General features: G+C 40.0%; 1 protein-coding gene across 12 annotated transcripts in view; it reads left to right on the forward strand.

Moving 5' to 3' along the window:
* The window catches only part of trpm3 (transient receptor potential cation channel, subfamily M, member 3), a 97,453-nt gene that overhangs the window by 8,571 nt on the left and 67,230 nt on the right, over positions 1-21,652 (forward strand). Inside the window, exon 1 of one of the 12 annotated variants that reach the window (XM_029160655.3) lies at positions 11,870-12,605. The exons of the other annotated variants lie outside the window; for them this stretch is intronic. Coding sequence (XP_029016488.1) covers positions 12,516-12,605 — 90 coding nt within the window. The 5' untranslated portion in view covers positions 11,870-12,515. Of the gene's footprint in view, positions 1-11,869; positions 12,606-21,652 lie in introns of those variants that run through there. 12 annotated transcript variants of the gene reach the window in all.

Here is a 21,652-nt window from a genome sequence, read left to right on the forward strand (position 1 = left end):
GAGGACAATTTTTCACTTCATACTAGACAAAGACTAGACAGTCACAGAGTTTGTTTCATTGAAAATTTAGTTTGTGCTTTTTGAATTGGCTTTACCCTGGGGAAACATAACTGAAAATGTGTGAATGCATGTGTTAGATTCTCATTACAATGAACCCAAGTGTGATATTACTTTACAAGGCAGAGGTCGGAAAGAAGTCAAGAGTTTTGTCGGTTCCCATGGAGATGCTACATGGTTCAGAAATTAGTATTTTTAGAGCGATGCTTTTGAAACTAAGATCAATGTTTCACACAGTAGAAGTGCATGTTGAGAGTTACAGTTGGAAAGCTTGCTCTTTTGCTGGTTAGTTGATCAGGCAAATGTTAACTACTGTACTTATGTATCTACAGTAAGTGGCACAATATACACAACTCAAATTACATTTCATTACTAGTGTCAACTTCAGTGAAGCCTACCACCAGAAATTAACCATGTACAAGAAAACCTCAAAGACAAGAGGCAGGAGGGAATCAGTCTGCACAGACAAACAAGCTACTTACTGTACAGTACATGTGACTGTCATATACTGTACCTGCATGAGGCATCAACAGCAGGCAGCTAAGCAAACATGCAGCTCTTATGTAAATGTATAACCTCAGATGCAACAGATGATTGTATTTTGAGAATCGTTTGAGCTGCTGTAATGGAATCATCGGTCAGGAGCAGCAATAGGGGGACGAGCACCTGTCACCATTAGACTGACAGAGTCACGCAGGTCCTGGCAGCTCCTGGCAGCTCCTGTTCAGGTGAGGTGTAGTGTTTGTTATGGTCGGTTTCATTTGAACATGCAGACGAGAAACACAGCTTCAAACAAAGTGCATCTTTTTAATAAAGACTTCTCTACAAGAGATGTGCTTCTTTTTGAGGAAATTAACTTAACAGCATGGTGAGCAATAAGTATGCAACTAGTATTCTGCAGCAGTGAAGGTAGCAGTGGGAACGCATTTCTTAAAGCTGCGGGGGCTTTCAGAGATATTGGGCTTTCTGTTGTAGATTTTAGAAATGATTCAGTGTTCTCTGTTTATACTGTAGCTGTGTGCCTATCGATATCATGAATAAAATAACAATGATGTGAACCAAGTAACAAAAAACAGACATACAAAGCTTCTTAAAATGTTGTTTTTTTAACCAGTGCCAATAAGCCAAAAATTGAATACAAATAACAATGGGAACTGAAGCAGAAAGAACGAGAGCCGTGTGAAGAAAGGGTAGTGTGTGGCAGATGGACAGAGACACACGTGTGAAAATGTAACCACAGCAAACCTCCAGCCAAACAAGAAGCCAGGATGCAAAAAGGTCGTCCTTCCTTCTTTGCAGATTTGCCTCCTTCATAAACGGTCATGCCACACCTTCCATTTTCATTTCACTTTCTGTTACTGCTGCTATGCCAACATTGCTAAGTCCTCAGCGCTATAATCTGCTGAACACATTTCACAGGCTCACCAGTAGAAAGCAGAAAGTGACTATTTGAAGGCACTGATGTTAAGACTGCATTTATGCTCAAAGGTTGTTGACTGACATCCACAGCAACAGTAGCTTGGAAACAGCCTAAAGTATCTTGGAGAGTTTGTTTAAGCATTAAGCGTGGTGGGAGGTGTTAGATAGTGGGAGAATGTGCTGAAGAGACAAAGCATGTTTTGGAAGGATGAGAAGCACTTGCATATTTCTACTGTGTGCTGTGAGATGCAGCAGTAGAAGAAGCTTAAAGTGTGTTCATTTTGAAATATCGAGGGGTGTTTCTGTAGGTGTTACAAATAAAAGTGGCACGCACAGTCTTTATCTCTCTCACCATGGGGTGTGGCACAGCCTGTTTTTGTCAAAGCCCAGCTGAGGAGATCTTTTCCCTAGATACCATTCAGACAGATGATGCGGAGGGTGAACCTTTGAGGCTCGGGAATAGAAAGGGCAAAAGGAACCCTTGCCATGAAAAGGAAAAAGGAGGGTATGGCCGCGCAGAAAGACATGGTTTGATAAGGTCGCATGGCAAACTTTTGTTGCTGTGGAAATGATTCTTCGACTTATGTTACTTGCTGAGTTAACGGCCACAATTGACCTGACAGACTCTATACTGTGTGTGTGTGTGTGTGTGTGTGTGTGTGTGTGTGTGTGTGTGTGTGTGTGTGTGTGTGTGTGTGTGTGTGTGTGTGTGTGTGAACTGCCTGATGGAAACAATACTCCAGCTCTGAAACATTTACCACACGGTTCGCGTTTCCCTGACCTATTAGTGTATTTACTTGCTCTCTCTGCCTAGATTTCCAAGATAAAAGACAAACTTTCAGCTTTTATTAAGTCTTTAAAATGCCACAGAGACAAGTAAATATGCCTGGAAATATGCAAGCTCAGACTTCAAGTACTATCTCTTAGTTCTTCCAGTTCTCCAGATCAATCTACTTGTTTCTTCACTCAGTGATTTAAGACAGGGAAAATCGTTTTGACAATTCTGTAATCCATTTTATTTCCAAAGATAATTTGTTGACATCTAATGAGTTAAATTGTAAGGTATCATCATGTCACAGTAATTGAAGCTTGTTATTTTGTGTCTAATTTGTAGACGCTGCACTAAATCCATGTAGAAGTGAAATCATTTGAATGTCAAAATTTTCACATTACAAAAACGTGAGCATATGGAATAAAGGAAAGATTTTTTAAAACTAATTTCAAAGGAGTTCTTTGTTTAAGATTCGGAACACATGAGCCAACCCGTGCTCCTTTCATTCAGGCCTGGTTGGTGCACACATTCAAAAACATAAGGCACATGGTGACTTGCCAAGGCAATATAGCCTGTTACAAAAGAACACGATTTGAGTTACTCCCCTTATGGATTTGTCAGATTACTGGCATGGGTCCTGATCAAAGCTTTTTTAAACCCCTCTCTAAGCAGCCTCCCTCTGAATTCCTTCCGCTAATTTATCCTCACTTAGACTGAGGAGTAGAGGAAAGGAAGTGCAGAGAGCCACAAAGACAAAAACATTTTACAGATGCTCAGTCATGCCTCACCCAAAACAGATTTCATTAGACACTTCAAATTACATTAAGGCTTTATTAGCATGCAAAAAGTACCGCCGGTTTCCAGTTTCCACCGGTTATGCTGCTCATACAAGTTTAACTGGACAGTACGATACAAACTTCAACAGAACTTCATATAGGTCTGTGGCTAAAATGGGAGTCTCTGAGTGATTATCCATCTATTTTCAACCTGGTGCCTGGACGGACAGAGCAGCTTTGAGATTCTCACCTGGCTGTGACAGATAGTTACTGCTCAGTGATCACACACAGCGTGATCACCAGGGTATATTTTATCCCATTGCCAGTTAGCAGCTAAATAAACACCTTAAATATGGTAAAGCACAGATATTTTATTTGATGTACTGTACAGAGGGTACCTCTGCTAAATTTCCTCAATGTGTAATAATTCCACGAAACCTAGCACATCTCATACATAGTACTGTATGCTACAGCATCCCTACAGTGTACCTTTAGTATTCTGATATTAATGTAGAGAATTCATAGAAGATTAAAAAGAAGTGACACTGTGATTGAGAGCTTTCTCTTTTTTATGTAAATTTAGATATATTTTTACTTATGTAAATGTAGATATCTTTGAATGGAGATCTGAAACTGTTGTACCTTCTCTTTGAACTGTGGCTTTGAAGTGCCTCTGTCTGATGCCATGAGCTCTGAGCTTAGATGTTAAGCGTGGCCTCGCACGTACTTCCTGGTGTGCCGATGTGGCAATAAGTATTGCCATAAAAGCCATTACCAGGGGCCTCAGGGCCGGCGGGCTGTGGGCCTAGCTTTATTACACCAACCTGCGAGGTGGAAATCACGCTGTGTCTACGTTGCTACGGTAACATCAGCGTTTTCTAGGGCTAATGCAGTATTTATGTCAGGTGAATGTGGCATCTTTTTTTTCATACACACAATTGCAGACAGGCATTCAGTGTGTCTGGGCATCGCCTTTTTTGTAGCAGCGTGTTTGTGTGGTTGTGTGCCATTTTCACCACAGGGGCTCAGTTTCAAAGATGTTGGCATGAACTGTGGAAGGTTGCACCATTAGCCGTATTATCCACTATCTCACTTCATCTATACAGCTGAGCACCGAGGCCTGTTATTTAGGACGATGGAAAAACACGGTGAGATCTTCTAGGAGTTTGGGAAAGTACAGCGTCAGTGCTGAAGCACTTCTCTGGCTCTCTACAATGCAAATGCTTTTGCTGCAGGCTTGTGCCCGTGTGTGTGTGTGTGTGTGTGTGTGTGAGATAAATGACTGTAGGTGTTTACTGCGACACCTGTAGTGTTGTCTTCTTTCCTCCCTTTTTTAGTTTTTGTTGGCCTCCCTGCCTTCACTACCTGCCTTCCTGTGTTTTGTGCACTTTATCAGGCAGAATTAATCATTCACTTTATCATAATGACCATGCATTCATACATGAGCATGGAAGAGAAGTATTCCCTTTACTCAAAGGGGATTAGTTTGCTTCACAAACTTTATTATCATTTAGTTTTCTTAAAGCCATTTTTTTTTAGATTTTACTAATTTGAAAATTTTAACAGAGGACAAGGACTGTACTGGACTGAGTAGCACCCGTTCACCTCTGAAGTTAGTAATATGATATAATTTAGTAAGACATTATGATTAACTTGTGCATGGTTTGTGCTATTTAAGCCTAAAACCTTGACTTCATACATATAATGTAAATAAAATGTAAATTCAATTACGATATACTCTCTTACATTTATGACATATAGTTTCACTATTCGTTCCTCAAAGTGATCCTGATTTAAATGAATGTATCAGAAATGTAGTAAAACCACACAGTGCTGAAGCTTTAGGTCTAAAGACGAGGGGATTCTCTGCAGCACTGGGATAAAAAGAGTGACTGTTCATTATAGTGGCATCTGACATTGCTCTGTTGAAGGTGGAGATTAAATTGCCAAACACTAAACTAATCTGGCATTTATAGATTACACCGTGTGTGTTGCTGGGGGGACTTTCTTTCACACTGACAGCGACTTGGGGGCTTCAGCTTTTTCAAATGACCACCAGCACCGACCTGTGAGAAAAAGCATTTTAGTATAAGATGAATTTACCGACAGATTTTCCTTATTTAAGGATGATCAGTCTGTGGTTTCTTTTGTTGCTGTGTGTTTTTTGTCTGAATTGAGTTATGGAATTATGAAAGTAAATAGTCAATGAACTTAATAGTTCAGTCTCTCTTCTCTGAGGACAGGTTGGGGATGTTGCTGTACTTTTAAAGTAGTTTTTAAGAGCAGCGATGTCAAGAGGTGGCCAGGCTATGTAATTTTGTTCCCAGCAAGAATTTTTCTGCAAGTTTGAATGACTCCATCATAACTTATAAACCTCATGGAGTGCAAGAAATTTTGAATTTTGTGCCAGTCTTATTTTACAGTCTCTGATGTGCCTGGGCCATGTCATATGGAGGTACCGCTTCCCCAGTCCACTCATGGACTATAGTTAATTGACTGTCCACCTGTGTAGATGGAGGAAACATTATTTTTAGGAAGCAGAATTTTTGTTATTGGTTTACATTTGCGATATGTCTATAGCAATTACAATCTCAGTCTGCAGCCTATTTAAATAAACATCTACAGTACATTTTCTCATCACCTACAGCTTTAATGGAGAACAAATCCTCCCATTGAATTTAGCATTTTTTCCCCAAAAATCGACAAGAAACATAGTGATTTTCTGGTTCTCACACTAGAATTGAATGTCTGGTTTACAGTAAGTGTAGAGAGCCGCAGTCTTCTTCTCTCCGCCTTTTTGGCTCTGAAAACAAGTAGCCTTTCTCTACATCGGGCTCTAATTGTCTCAGAGGTTTCATTAAAAAAGACATTATAGTACTTTGCACAATTAAAATTGATATAAATGTGCAGTTTTACCAGCCAGTTTGTGCTAATTTTGGTACCAAGTTGAAATCCAGTCCCCAAGTGGATAAAGAGGAGAAAAAGACAGTTGTATAATTGGTAAGAAAAATAATACAACCTCTTTATCCACAAAGTGAAAAATACCTCTACTTACAGTAACATCAAATATGATCACAGAGCTGCTTAAAAGACACACAAGCAAAGTGTTGACTAGTGTTTAGCTCAAGTGCTATGTGTTGGGTTTTCCTAATAATTCTATAGTCAAATGATTGTACTTATCATTTGTACTCTCCAATACCCCAGGACTCATGCACATGGCTGTATGACAACTGGATGGATTTCTGTCATGTCCACAATTGTTGTCAGCTGCCACAATGCAAGAAGCTCCACCGCCAGATTTCTCACGTGCCCTCTGTTAAATTTAGCTTGGATCCGCCATATTTCATATTATTCATATTAATATTTACCCCTTCTTGTTTTCCATTTATTCACTTTGTGTTAATTGGTTGTTTGGCCTGAACAGTGTTAGTTGCAGGTTCTGACAGTCCAACTGTTTGACCTTTTGGTTCGGTGACAATTAAACCATGTATTTTTAGGTAACATATTGCACAGGAATAATAAATGTTGAACATTGTCTTTATGTCTATACAAAACAACATGTACTGTACTGTATTTACTTAAAATATAAATATATATATATATAAAAATATCGTATAGTTAATTTTGATAAATGTAATTCACTGCTACTCACTGCTGCAATAGTGACAATATAAAGGTCAAAGGAACATTTTCTGTTGATATATTTTTAGAAAGAACCCCCCCCCGCCGCGGCTGCATGTTTACTACAACTGAAATCATGAAATAATACTGTTAAGCTGTGATGACAAACAGCTTAAGTTATGGGATCAACCTCTGCAGGGCATTATTTCTAATTATTTCCATCTTGTCAGTCTGTTTCATTCAGTTTAATTGATAAGCCTGCTGTTTGTCTACAGTTGATAGCGTTTAGCTGCTGCTGGAGGCTTGAATGTCAGAGCTGGATAATGTTGACCTGATTGTAGGTGTGTGATGACAGGTGTTTGATGTGACATTTGTGGGACGTGAGTGACAATTTTTACTTGAGCAGGTTAAAGACACGTTACAAACATTTTAGGAGCCATTAAACCGTTGGCACCTTAACACAACAGTGATTGGCATCAAACTCATTGGCTGATAGAGATGGTGAAAAAAGCACATTTTGAGATCTGTAGTGGCTTTGTGTGATTCCATCCTGCAGGCTTATACTCATTGCCTCGCTCCAGATGGAGGAGTGTACCCGACTCAGCAGAGGTCTTCCTGCTACCTCAGGGCAAGCAAAGTAGGGGGTGTCAGTGTGTACGCGCACACGCGTGTGTATGTATACGTGTTTTTGAGAGCATATGGAGGGTGGTATTGAACTGTCACTTACCGAGAATCCTCCGGGGGACGAGCATCACACAGAGAAGTGGTAGATGGAGCCAAATTAGATAGAGGCCTTCAGGAGCATCAATCTGCAGCAGACAGCTTTACTAACACATACCTTCAGCCACTTGTTTTAGTGAAAAACTGCTTGTTTGGTGAAAATATGTTGACACAACACAATTAGATCGCTAATAATGACATTCTACTCTTGAGAGTAATAAACAGTACTGCCACAGCAGATACAAGATAAGTAGATTGTTTGGCATAGATGTTGTCCCTGCAGTGAATGGCATCACAGTTAGTAGATATTATGTTCTAAGTCATAACAGATGGGAGAGCAATCAACAGGATACTGAATCACAGCATTCTACAAGGAATTAAACCATTGTCCTTCTGTGAGAAAGCACATGATACGTCTTTACTCTGAGTTCACACTGAAATTGACACAAATGACATATGACACAAAAATGTTAACAATGAAATGATTTCAGGATAAACTCAAATGGATGGACATAAATAAGAACATTTAAAGGCCCCACAGTTCACAATCATGCACTGAGTTTTCCAAACCTGCCAGGTCTGCACTTGGCCGTGCAGCTAACTCTAGTCAGGAAGTTGACTAGAAACCCAGTAATCACTTAGACATTTATAGGAATGGCAGTATCTCAGCAGACCACCTCAGCGGCACCTGTCAATCAGGTCATTAAGGCTGATTGGCTGAAAAGACAAAAGCATTCCTAAAAATTGCTGGGCCAATATGTCACCAACCTGGATTGTGATATTGACAGCAACATACAGTAATAAATTCAAAGCATTGTCGAGCAAACCTTAATATGAACAAACAAGCCTGGGAAGAGTGTTTAACATTTAAGTTTTAGTTATTATTCTAGGTTGATGGTTGATTGATTGCCACTTTTTGCAGTTTGGCATACCATAGTTAAAGGGGAGGCAGATTTGAGACACGTTTTCCCTCTTTTCTCTCAGGATTTTTTTTTAGCCCAGGTCATTCACTTTCATTAAGTGCATATTTTGACAGCATTACCAAAGATTTTATTAAAAGGTTGACAATAATAGTAATATTACACGTCTCTGTCTCCAGCCACTGCACTCTTGCACAAGATTTTTTTGCTCAAATGCTAGAAGTGTCTGCTTAACTTGAATGACAGGTGGGAATGGGCTTATTTCTCACTGCTGTCACAGTGCAGATAAGCAGTGTCACGAGGTCTACATGTGGCAGAGATGTCTCGGAAAGAGATGGATTAAAAACCACACACTCACAGTGTTGTTACGTAAAATGTAAACTCTCACTTTTACATACAGATGAGTATCTTCTGGGTTGTGAGTAAATTATATAAACATAAATAACTGTAACACATCTAAATCCACACTTACAGGTAGAGTACTACGGCAAAGTCCCTTTAGTTGGTACATTTATTACTGCTGGGGTTCAAGGCTGTGCGTTTTAAAGGTGATGATCACTTCCATGTTCTGTGCGAAAACACAGTTTGCTCTCAACCTGATCTTCCTGACTACTTAATATAAGCATGGCATTCAGACATTTGTGGGATACATATTGTTTTTTGCTTCTTAATATAATAGAAAATCTCAGCTCTCAAGCACTTAAATAATTGTCAGTCAGTTGCCTCTCTCTGGTTCCAACTTAAGCTCAAATTGGAAGAAATTAATCACTAAAGGCGAATTAAATGTTGTTGTTGTTTCTTGGTCTCGTCCTCTGCCAGTGCTTTAATACCTTTGAATGGTGTGATAATGTAGTGAGAACAGTGAGAAGAAAAGACACACAACATGCTGCAGCGTGAGTTTTGGACTGGTGCCCTCTGGTGGATGAAGTGGGCACGTTGTCTCTTTTGGCAGGCGTACAGGGCAGTGTGGCTCAGCCTGCTGATGCGTTTGGTTCAAAAGCAGCCGCTTCAGCACTAATGCAATAACCTATCTGCTATTCACATTACTTTAAATGACAAGCTAATGATTCTGATGAGTTGCTGGGACATTGACGGGGAGTTGTGTTCAACACTGGCGCCGACTCTGACGAGGGTGTTGTGCATTAGAAGGATGCCATCTAGAGTCAGGATGCAGACAGTGCAGAGCCAGTGCACTGAGCTGCGCGTCGCTTCGCTGAACCATTTCGCTGGGTGAGACTGAAACGTGTGGAGTGCCAGCGTTGAGGCAAAGCGCCGCCTTCTCCCTTCCTGTCTATCACCCGTCCTCCCGTTCGCTCACCCCCGTGTCCACAGCGAATAGCAGTACAGTTGACAGTCAGATCCTCCACTTGGACGTCCTCAGGGAAGCCCGTGGTCACTGAGGTGGATATTCCTGATGTCATTCCTGGACTGTCAGGGCAAAACGTCCACTGTGCTTTATAGAGTTTTGTTGTTCAAAAACAAACGGGACAGTGAGACAGTAAATCCTCTATACCACGTGTCCCACCGGCGGCGGAATGGTGATGCATTAGTAATGCATTGTGTTGTGTTGCGTTGCAGCAACCGTTGTTTTGTCTTTGATGTAAGACAGCAAATCACTTGGTTGTTTGTTGTTTCCACACTATCTGTGACAGCCTGTCTGGCGTCACAGTGATTTTCTTTAAGATGTAGAAGCCTATTTGCCCCTCAAGATAAACACACAACTACTGTCATTGTTCTCTTTGTCCATATTACAATATTATTTACCCAAGTGGGAACATGTGATGCTCAGTACAGCTAAGTTTAACAATTTAAGCTATTTTTAGGCGATGACATCCACGTCCGATAAGACACATCATGTCATCGACACCTCCCAACCCTCAGTGCTTTTGTCTCACCAGAGACTCGCAACACATTGAGTGAACCGGTCCAAACTTGCCAAACCACAAATTGAACAAAGAGTCGTTGATTTGCTTTTTGATGTCTTTGTTTTGACAAGCGGTCCTGTTTGAGCTTTGCGTATCAGTAGCTGGCTGTGGACAAGACGACTGAGTGACTAGAAATAGAAATAAAGACACACCAGTTCAAAACGCTGACAAAAATACTCCACTTATTTTTATCTTTTTACGGGTGCGCTTCATGATCAAGCCTTCACGTCTCAGAGAGGCGTACTGCGCTGACATTTGCCTTTCTTCATATAAGCTAGGCTTATTCTGCTCTGTGGAAGGTCGCTGGGTGTGAACCAATAGTGCACTTCTCCTTTAGTCCCGAGACGAAGTAGGAGTTGTTGTAAAATGGTTGAGCCAAGGGAAAATAAAGAGGAAGCGCTAGATGTAACCCACCCAAGGATCTCCACTGGACTAGAAGAAGATGCAGATCACAGCACAAAAACAAATTGCTAACCATAGAAAATATGTAAAGGAAAAACAAACTAATAAGCAGCAGTGGCTGTGGGATATGTAGGTCATAAAACCTTTGACTGACAACCTAGTACTTAGGGAGAGTAGGGGTAGGGTGAGGCGGGGCTTATGTTGTGTTGAGTTAATTGTAAATTGGCAGTAGCTGGGTAGAAGTGAGGCTGTGGCAACAAGAGGAATCCAGGGGGAGTGGGGGATGGGGGAAGGGCGTCAAGTTTATGACTGTGTGAGTGTGTGTGTGGCAGTCAACAGAGCAAAACTGCAGGTGCCAGGTGAGGTTTTAAGTACATGAGGACAGGATGGTGGGGAACTGCCCAGAAATTTTGAAGTAAAGACCAACCAATTAGGTTGTTACCGTATAAATGTTTTATACGATGACATCAAAGGTTTTCAGAGGAGGTACCAGAGGTGTTTAGTTCTCTGTTTGTGTGTAATTTCATGCAGATACCATATATTATATATAAATTAATAGTGAAATATTTTGTACATCTTATCATACTTTTAATTTTTATATTCACTCACTATTATTATCTCATGTTTTTCATGTGAAGTAATGATGCACATTGAGTGGTAGAAAATGAGTTCAGTTATATTCTTGTCTATTCAATTATATTATTATTTTAATTGAATTTATTGGTGCAACATTTATACCAGTATCACTGGTATAAATGAAATTGAAATTCATCAAATGAGTGAGTGCAAGTAGAGCTGCTGAGACACATTTTAAAATGAGTTTATGCAATATGACAGTCACATCAACAGTGCTGTTCTTTTTTTTTTTTTCATACTGCTTTAGAGCCTTTCATGCGTAAATAAGACGTCTAACGTGCAAATCAGTAAGTAGGTCGTACTCCTCCCTGCTGCCTTGGCACCAAGTTGTTTAATGTGCTTCCATCTTCAAGCTCCATCTGAATTCACTCTACAAGACGGAGCTTTCACTCCGCTTCACCCATTTCCCTTTTGACCACCACACAGTGCCTCACATATCCCTTCCCTCTCATCCTCTCCATCTTGCCCTCTCTCTTTCCCTCTTTCATTTTTTTCCATGTGCAGGAGGAACCTTTCTCTCTTTCATCCCATTCCCATAGTTTCAATTTAGCTTGTTCATGAATTGTATTGTGTCTTGTTTTATGTCCCCCCCCCCCTCTCCATCTCGCTCTCTATCTCTCCCCTCTATTCCCTCTCTGTTTCTCATCTTGGAGACAGTAGTGTGCATGCAGCCTCAAATCTAAGCCGCTACCAGTCAGGCTGCTCCGTTTCTGCGCTCTGCGCTGCTCTCCTTTCCTCTCCTCTCTCTTCTGCGCTATACTGCACCGCACTGCACTGCACGTCCCTTCTCTTCTCTCCTCTCATATCTATTTCTCCTCGTTCTTTCTCTCTCTTTTCTCTTCCTCTACCTGCATCCCTCTCACACGCTCTTATCTCTTTTGTGCATTGCTGCACTCTGCTCCATTGTTTGGGTTTTTCAGCTCCATAGCTGAGTACGCTCTACCTACTGCTAGAAGAGGACGCAGGTGCTCCTGGGTCTCCCGGTTTGGTTTGCCTTGGACTCTTTGGATCTGTTTGGCCCAGAGCGAAGATAAGGGCAGGGAGGGAGGTGAGGGAGCTTCAGCGCCTTGGAGAATTAACGGATAAAAGGTGGTGGCGGCGGTGATTGATGGGTGTCTGTCGAGGGTCATGCCCTGGGACTTGCGTGCTTTTCGGCGTTTGGAGTTGGAGACCATCTCCCATTTTTGCCCTCCTAGTGGGGCAGCATTGATCCTGGTGCCGGAAAAGCTGCCAGGCATCAGTGGCTGCACCGTAAAGAGTGGGCATCATGAACCAGCTGGATGCACCACGGCCACTCAACTGGACCATCAGAAAACTGTGCCATGCAGCCTTTCTGCCATCTGTACGCCTGCTTAAGGTAAAAGGACACAGGGGATGGGGACTGAATTAAAAAGTAGCAGCCCAGGGAGATGTGGAGTAAAATATGTCAGGGAGCATGGGAGGTTATACCATGAATCCTGGAAAAGCTGCTATGACACATTCGTTGACACAAATATTATGGTTTAAAAGTATATGGCTGTGTAAAGAATTAGAGGAAATGGGGGGCAGGAGAAATGGAACAAGGGGTGAAACGAAAATGTGTTTTCATTTCACCCCTTGAGCAAAAGCAAAAATGTATAAATAATTGAGTGGAAGAAAAAAAGAGGTGGAGATATAACAATGACATTAGTAAAAAAAACTGATATGTGAATTACAATATAGGGGTCCAGTTTTAGTCCAGTACTGAAACAGTAGAAAAGGTTTTCACACTAGGTGAAGATGGTAGATGGTGTGAGCGAAAAGAATAAACAAAAGGGATGAGAGACATGAGAATGAGAAGGTAGATAAAGACGAATATAGAGAGAATATGGGAAAAGAGAGGACGAGTACAGGACATGCACATATGCAAAGATAAAAAGCTTCAGGAAGGCATTTGACCTGCAACATTAAATCACAGCTGACAGCTTCGTGTGAAGTTTTAATGTTTAGTTGTAAGAAATATTTTGATTTCACCTCTACACCTGGGCAGAAGTGTGTAACGCCACATCGTGTGTGGGAACAGCACATATACATCTGCGCACCTGCGCATGTGTGGGTGCATCTGTTCTACGGTGCGGGTGTTTTATGGCCTTCATATATTAAAGCTTGTCTACAGACATTTATAGCTCTTGTTTATTCATTCATTCATTCATTAGTTTATGTGCTTTTGTGAGTCGGTTACAGCCTCTCACTTAGTGGCTCTATTGTTGCGGGTCTTGAATAGCTCTTCTTCACTCTCCTTTGATCTGGCTTTATCAAAGTGTCTCATGGAAGAGTGTGACTGTGATGTTGAAACCCACGAGTAAAGTGCCTGGGCTGATGAGTCTGTTTACATGGATATGGTGAATATTCAATATGTCAATATGGCTAAGGCACTGCATTGGTGATTTTTATGGCTGATATATATGTATATTTCTGGTGAACTACATGAGGATGCTGGTTTATTTGTGTGGGCTCTTGTGTGTGTAGGTTGAGAGTATTTATATTTATAAGGTGTTGGAAGGTGAAGGTGCTCCATGCTACTAAGTCAAGCTAGTCAGCATTTTCTGAATCATGCGTGACTTAATTCCCAGTAATGCACTTTTAGTGCAAGTGAAGCTATAAACACTCACGCAATTAAAGGGCATTTACACAAACTGGGATCAAATGTTGTTTATCTCCCTTAGCTGATTCCCCAAGCATTAAAACTTATGAAAAACTATATACCGTGCCATCAAGTTTGACTTCTTGGAGTGACGCTATGTAATTAACCCCCCTCATCGGCTCGTAACTTCATAGAAAATATGAAACTAGGGCCCCCAGTGGTGTAATGGAAAACGCTCTCATACCATATTCTCTGTGTATCCATTACTGTTTCTGAAGCAGCTCAAAATGAGCATCATAACCATCACAACCTTTAGATATATGTTCAAATGAATTAGTGATGTAGTAATTATATATTAATATTTACTAGGAAATCACCCTTTCACAATAAAGTCTAAAATATTTTATTCTCACTTTTATACTACAGATATGTAAATGATGACTATTGCTGGCTTATTCAGTATAATGGGCAGACTTGGCATACAGTATGCGCTTTTACTGCAAGTGTAAGCAAATATAGATCCTTTTTAAATATAATTTTCACTGTCACATGATGTAACCTATGTCACTGATGTGAGCCTGACCCTGTCAGACACCCTGGCCGATAGGGAACCAGGTCTCACACCCATTCATCCATCCATCTTGAGCCACTTGTCCATTGGAGGGTCCCAGCTACCATGGGGTCCACCCTGGATAAGATGCCAGTCAATCAGAAGGCCACATTTACTCTCACACCTTGGGTTGAGTAAACCCAACCACGTGTCTTTGAACTGTGGGAGGAAGCTGGAGAAAGGGGACAGACTGTGCTCACAAAGGCACCTGAACTAGAAGCCAGGTTCTTATTGCTGGGAAGCAACAGTGCTAACCACTACACTACAGAGCCGCCCCCCAAGGCTTCTGATGTGTAAAATTAAGTGTCAGTGTTAATTAACTTTTTTCTCAATGCATGTAAATGGTACCTTTAATTTCCTGTTTAATTACATAATACACGTGGATTTAGTTAAAACCGACCCCAAAATAAACAAAGCAGATGTGCTCCACTGACTCTGATAAATAAAAGATCATTAAATTAATAGTTTCTGCTGACATGAGTGTTTGTGTTATTAAATTCATTACAGCACCTTCGTATTGACCTTTAAAATGGCAAGCAATTGGTCAAGTGCCACTTCATAGAAGAGTAATGCCCCTGTTAGACAAGGGGGGTTTCTAAAGGTATGCAAATTCAACAGAATATCAGGCTTTTTAGCGTTTTTTTGTTCCTTTTGAATTTTGTTTTTTTAATCATTTGCAAAACTGCTCGTTGCTGGGCAGGGTTGACATGGTTGTGTATATTTAATCAAATTTTCAGAACATAAGATTCCCGGAGCTGAGAGATTTAGTCTAAGATTTGTAGCAGTAACCCGAGCATGAACAACATAAGACTGAGTGAGAGTGAGAATTGGTAAAGCTGTGTTTTTCATCTTGTCTTGACATGTTTCCTTCATTATCACCTTTATTTACTACTGTACATGGCAAATCTCATCATTTATCATCTTTTCTTCAGCAATTTCAACATGACTCTTATTCTTTTCTCTTATTCCACGTAGTGTGTTTTACTGTTGATAATCATATCACATTAAGTTGTTAAGTTGCACAGTAATTATCTAAAGGAAATGCTGCTTAATATAGTAATATTTTTCCCAATGAAGTTGTTTAATTTCTTCCCCTTTTGCCTCTTTCTTCTGTGTTTGACTGACTTTCTCTATTTGATCTTCTCTCTGAGCCTCTCCATGGCTTAGTTAAAATCTTTCTTATCTTTCTGTATAGCTTTGGAACTCATTGCTTCACACAACTTTGGGGGCGATCTAAAAATAACTTTCTGTTGTAATTGTTTATTTTTTCTAATGTGGAGGTACAGTATGTGTAAGTTAGCTAGGTACTCATGAAAACTCACCATTATTATAGGTATATTAAGAATTCTGAGCCCTGCAATATCAACGATAATCAACGAGCACCATACAAACTGTCACCCATAGGTGGCACTCCCCAGTTTTACATCTATAGTAGATACAGTAAGGTACAGAAAGAGACAGCAGGTCTTAGTTTGGTGCATTGCCTGCTTGAGAAGTTCAACAGTTAAAGTGTATTAAGAGCTTTTCACAACCACTTGCAGCTAATGTGTAATTTGGTACAGATGTTGCGCCAGTACAATACATGTTGTCAGCAGTGCTGCGATTCAGTGTGACCTTGTTTTTATTGCCTAAGCAGTGCGATACACTTGTATGATGTAATCAGTGAGCTTATAACAACTGTCTGTTTAACGTAAAAAACTAATCAGTGGGATAGGATAGAATTCATGGATTATCTCATTACTGTTTTGAACTGGTAATCAAACGTAATGTGATTGTTGGAGCAGCTGAAGGGCTGGAACACAGTTCTGTTACAGGCTGAGATGGGTCTTTGCATCAGTCTCTCTCTGTGCAACAAATGTTTCATTTACACATCATGATAAATTATTAAGATTGGGACAGCAATGAGTGTAATTGCCAAGCTGTTGGAAAACACTGATTATCTGATTACAGTTTCATTACAACAGGGTCTTTAGCTGAAATGTGTTATATTTAAGTTTCTGTATGCATGGAAATCCACCCAAAACATTTAAAAGGACTTAGGAGGAAGAACACAATTCCTCAGAATAATAACAGCTTCTTTGTAGTTGATGTATAGGTAAAAATAAAACATTTGAATCTAACATTACTCACAAACAACAAAGCGATTATACAAATTCACTACATTCCTTGGTTAAAGGACATCAAGGCATCTGTGGTGTAGAGACATCCAGCATTCCTTTATGCTTTTTACTTGTTTGCAGTGTATTAAATGTCTCTCTTGATTCTCTCCAAAATCCCCACACTTTCTCTCTTGTGCTTCCACACTTCCTGACAGATCCTAATGTGTTGAGAACAAATGCTACTTGAGTGTTGAATGAAACTGAAGGAAACAACAAATTGTCACGCACTTGCCAAAGGGAATGCCCTTTCCCCTTGTTTCTCAAACTACCTTTTTTCTTTTTGGCCCATGAACAAATCTCAAACTCAAAAATGTCTCAACGCTTGTTTCCTTGTGCCTCAATAATGTAATGCAAAATGTAAAAAACATAATTTATTGGATTTCAATTAAGACTTTATCACACTAATGAGTCTATATGAGAACATAAGCTGCAAATTAACACCTCGTTGTTTTATTCAAACACTCAAAGGCTGTATATTTCCTACTTGGCATGCATCCACATAACATCATGGAATAGGAAAAGAGCTTTGTTGCTTTGTTGCACTGGATACTTTCTAATTAAGAAAAAGAAAAATATAAAAAAGCTTGAGAAACCCCTGTTTAGATTTTTAATGCATTTGTTTAAACAGACAACAGATAATATGAAACAGTTTTAACTACAAGTCAACAGCTGAATCATTTATAAAAATGGATGCAGTTTCATGATAAATTCATAATTTAGTTGCTTTCATCATAGCATTTATCATAAAGATCAATTCTCACATACTACTGTGCAAAATACATTGGCACAATTTCAAATGCAAATTCTCTATCAACCCTGCCACAGCTCCCACCTTGGCGTCCCAGCATCTATAACACTAAGAGTAGAGTTATGAACTCCCAGCACCGACCTTCAACCATTAAAGCGTCAGGGGGAATAACAGGCCAATGACAGAGGGCTATTTAATTATGTATTGAGGCTGTACTAGTCTAGAACCTATATAATGGAATAGAAACAGTGTCAGTGGCATTGGGAGGATTTCTAAAGTGCTTTAATGGATACATTGATTTGTTTGTCACCACAAAAATGCATTGTACACTATATCTTCCACCGTTGGCTTTGCCTAGTATTGTATACAGGTGTGGTTTACTGTAATTTCCGAACTATGAGTCGTTACTTTCGTCAAGCTCTTTTACCGGCTTACAAGCTTCATGCCACGGAACATGGCCGAGATGCTTACATCATGCAGATCTGACAGAAAGCTGTTGAGGCTTACATGTTGTACACGCCTTCAGTCAAAGGCAGCCTTGAGAATCCGCAGTGTGTTTTGCTTCTGGAGTTACAATACAGCTCTTTTTTTTGTTTGTTTGTGTGACGAAGCAATTGTGAGGCTGTTGGTTTTAATGCGCAGAAGGCAGCGGTAGATAGTGACCAATTGCTTTTGTGGTACACTGCTGTACTTAAGTAAGTAAGTTACAAAAATCTTTGTGTGTATCATCTACTTGCGTAAATACCTCACGTTACAATGTGGACACCTGCTTATAGACCGGTGCAGTCTATATATGGGAAAAATAATAATTAAATAATAATTAAAATATAATGGATGCGGCTGAATTTCTGTGCTCTCTGTAGCCCCAGAAATTAAAATAAATCAAATAGAAGAAAATCGATCTTTGAGGAATTAAAACCTATTCTTACTGTAGTCTGAAAAATGAACGTCAATGATTTTAGTCCTTTTATATTCCAAGTATTAAGTCTAAATATCTGACATTTCAGTAATAAAGACTGTACATATGTTTTTTATTTGTTTGCTCCCATTCATCAGTGCAATTATTGATTCTGGAAATATGTATGTATTCAGTTTGACGTCTACCTTGTTATTGGTTTCCAGCAGAGACACAGCTTATCTTAAATCTTGTGTCTTAGAAAAGACTAATAATGTGGTTGCCATTAGTGCCCAATGGCCTATTCAAACACTATACAGTACATGTGTCCTTAGGGGGTAATCTTGAGCTAACCAATAGACCAACAATAAACATATGAATCCAACCAATACATTTAATCACTTTCACATACACTATAATTGTCAGGTCCTTCAGTACATGGCATTATTTAGTGGAAGAGGATAATGGGGGAATGGATTAAAATTTCTGCCCAGGCTCAGGAGACCAAACTTAGTGGCTGGCTAATCATCTGAGAGCTGCAGCCATGTTCTTCCTGAGGCGAATGTAATCAATTAAGTTGAGCATGTGGAGCTGAAGCCAACCAGTCAGTTACACTGATGGTGTGTTGAAAGGCAGTCACATTAGTTTGCTGTAAATCAGCACCCTGGACAGCGACTGCACAGCTGCTGAAGATAAACCATATTTCAGCAATATTTTATTTTATTCTCCAGACCAGATGTTAACACTTTGTTCACATAATCAAATAAATTCATCATTGCCTCTGCGAAATGTCCTAAAACGTCTTTAATCTTATCCACTTCGACCAGCAGTTCAGTATGTAAGACTTTTGGAGCCATACAGTAGATGCCTGTCACTTTATGTACAGTATTATATATGGGCATACAGTACACAGTATTGTCAGTTGATGTCTGAGCATGGTTTTTCCTAATTTCCTAATTTTAACTGATGAGCAATGACTGTGTCATGTCTTAATTAGCTGATGTAGCTCCATGAATTATTATTTTTATCCCCTCACCCTGGTGGCTGAGAAGACAGAGAAGAGTTAAATATTGCTTTCTCTTTGCATATTTAATATATTATATTTAATAACTTTCCTTTGCACTAAGGAGAGTGACCAAACATCTCGAGCTGCACACAGTGGTGTCTGTTCCATAAACAGTTACAGTAGTTTGGCCGCTATCGCCTCAAGGCATGAGATAAAAACCAACATTGTTTATTAGTTTTAACTCTTAAATATTTTTTCTTTTTGTACCTCCATATTTGTCTATCTAAAGCATTGCAAGTGCCTATTTTTTATTCCAGCATGTGGAACTAGAACATGATTGTTCTAGATTTTCTTCATGGCTTTTCCTGTGTAGGATAATTTGTCTTTCTTTTCTTGTCTGTTGCTACTGTATATTTGTCATCATCTGACTCTCATCAGATCCTCCTTTTCTCCAACATAGCTCCTTGTGCTTCACATGGGGTATTGTTTCAGTGTTATTGATCTCAGTTGGATCATTAGCTTTGAGTGTTGACATCTTAAATCGTGCCGGGGCAGATTTAGTTCCCCTGAATGTCTTGTCAAAAATGTTTCTCTGTGCTACACTGTGCACATTCGTGACACACCATAAATACGCGCACCAGCTTTGAACCCACCTTAAATTCTAAATGTGCATGATGGTGTGGTTTTATCGCGTGTGCGATTAGCCTGTATGACGAGGCTCCTCTCTGGCTTAGAGTTGTAATGATACTTTTAATAGAAGTGAATTAACTCTGCAGCAAAATGGAGAAAAGAGCCTTTACCCAGTGGAGGCAGGAGGGTCTTTCCCTTCGCTTAAGGCTCTTTCCCTGAGTTGAAACACACACACACAGGCACACGTTTATAAATGTTCTGAAGAGCATGAAGGGTCTTTGAAGATCAGCTGTAAAATTAAGCTTCAGTTTTGAAATGTGGGGAAAAATAGGGTGGATTCCTGTGTCACTGTGAGCTGCAGTGGAATTAAGACCATATGGACGCAAATTGTCCTTTTCATTTCTGTTTCTCCAGGCATTTTATTTCTCCTGATCTCAGCCTTGTCTGTCTCTTTTACTTGCTACATCTCCCCTCAAGCCCTTAGCATCTATCAGTATAACATTTGTCTCCTTTAAATTGGATGAATAGCTCCAAATCTCATTCTCTCAGTAGAGCTATAGGACAGCACCACAGGGAGCGACCAGCTGCAGTCAGTGTGTATGCATTTGTGTCTGTGCGTTTATGAGTGTCAGTGTGTCTTTCCTTGGGTATAAGAATGTTTCTACTGCATGGCTACAGTAGGAAAAGTGTGGAGCTCCATTGAAATGTGAGAGTACAGTAATGAGTTTGTGTACTGTGGGTGACTGGTGATGTTTGAGTATATGTCATATATATTACCTGATACTGTTGATCTAAAATAAAGAGTAGTGCAAGTACGTGTGTATACAGTATGTGTATTTGTGTCTGCCGTGTGTGGCTGTAAATTGGATTTTGGGACATGGAAAAGCAGAGCGACCAGCATGGTCACATGAGGCTATTTTTGTACTTCCTCTTTCCGTCCTTCTCACACTCTCTCAGTTCTGGGTTCTTTTCCTCCTTGTCCCCTAACTTTTCTCCACCCCTTTACCGGCCCTTCCTCTCATTTCTTGCCCTGCCTGTGCCTCATAATCCAGTATAAGCCAGTTTAACCACTTTGCCTTTCCAGTGTTTCCTCGAGATGTCTTGGACACCAGTCACATTTCCATCGTAAACAGTCGTAGCAGCCCGTGTCCTGAAGTGATGACTGTCATTTTCTATCTGAGAGGTTATTATATCACTGTTCTACTTTGGCTTCCAGAGTGCAACTTTTCAAGAGTCTAAATTTATCTCTGCAGTGTTCTCCTAAATCATTTATGCACACATCATTTGTAAAATTCTGCTTCCGGAAGACTTAGTAATTTTCAGATTGATAGCAACAATTTAGTTAAAATAACACGTCCTGTGTTTTGATTTTCACTCTGCCCCAAAGTAGCACTGCTGTTTAGCCCCTGATTCTGATAGTTAGGCAGGATTTCCCTCCAGCTCATTTTTTTCCCTCATCCACTTCAGCACAAGACAGATCAGCTATGGTACATTTATGCGTCTATAAAAATTCAATTTCTGCCTCATCTACAGTGGGATATTTTATACGAAGAGAAATGAGGGACCCGCTGACTGTCTAAATAGGGAAGCATGTTGATGATATAAAATTAGATCAGATATAACCTTAATTCTTTTTGTAGTTGCAGTTGCTGCTAGAAATATGTTTTGCAAAGAACCAATAAATGTTGGCAGCAGCTTGTTGGCATTTCAGCATGAATTGTTGTGAATGGTTGGTCCCATGGGAACACATGAGG

This window comes from Betta splendens, chromosome 9, assembly GCF_900634795.4.
Source record: "Betta splendens chromosome 9, fBetSpl5.4, whole genome shotgun sequence".
In the NCBI taxonomy this organism is placed as follows: domain Eukaryota; kingdom Metazoa; phylum Chordata; class Actinopteri; order Anabantiformes; family Osphronemidae; genus Betta; species Betta splendens.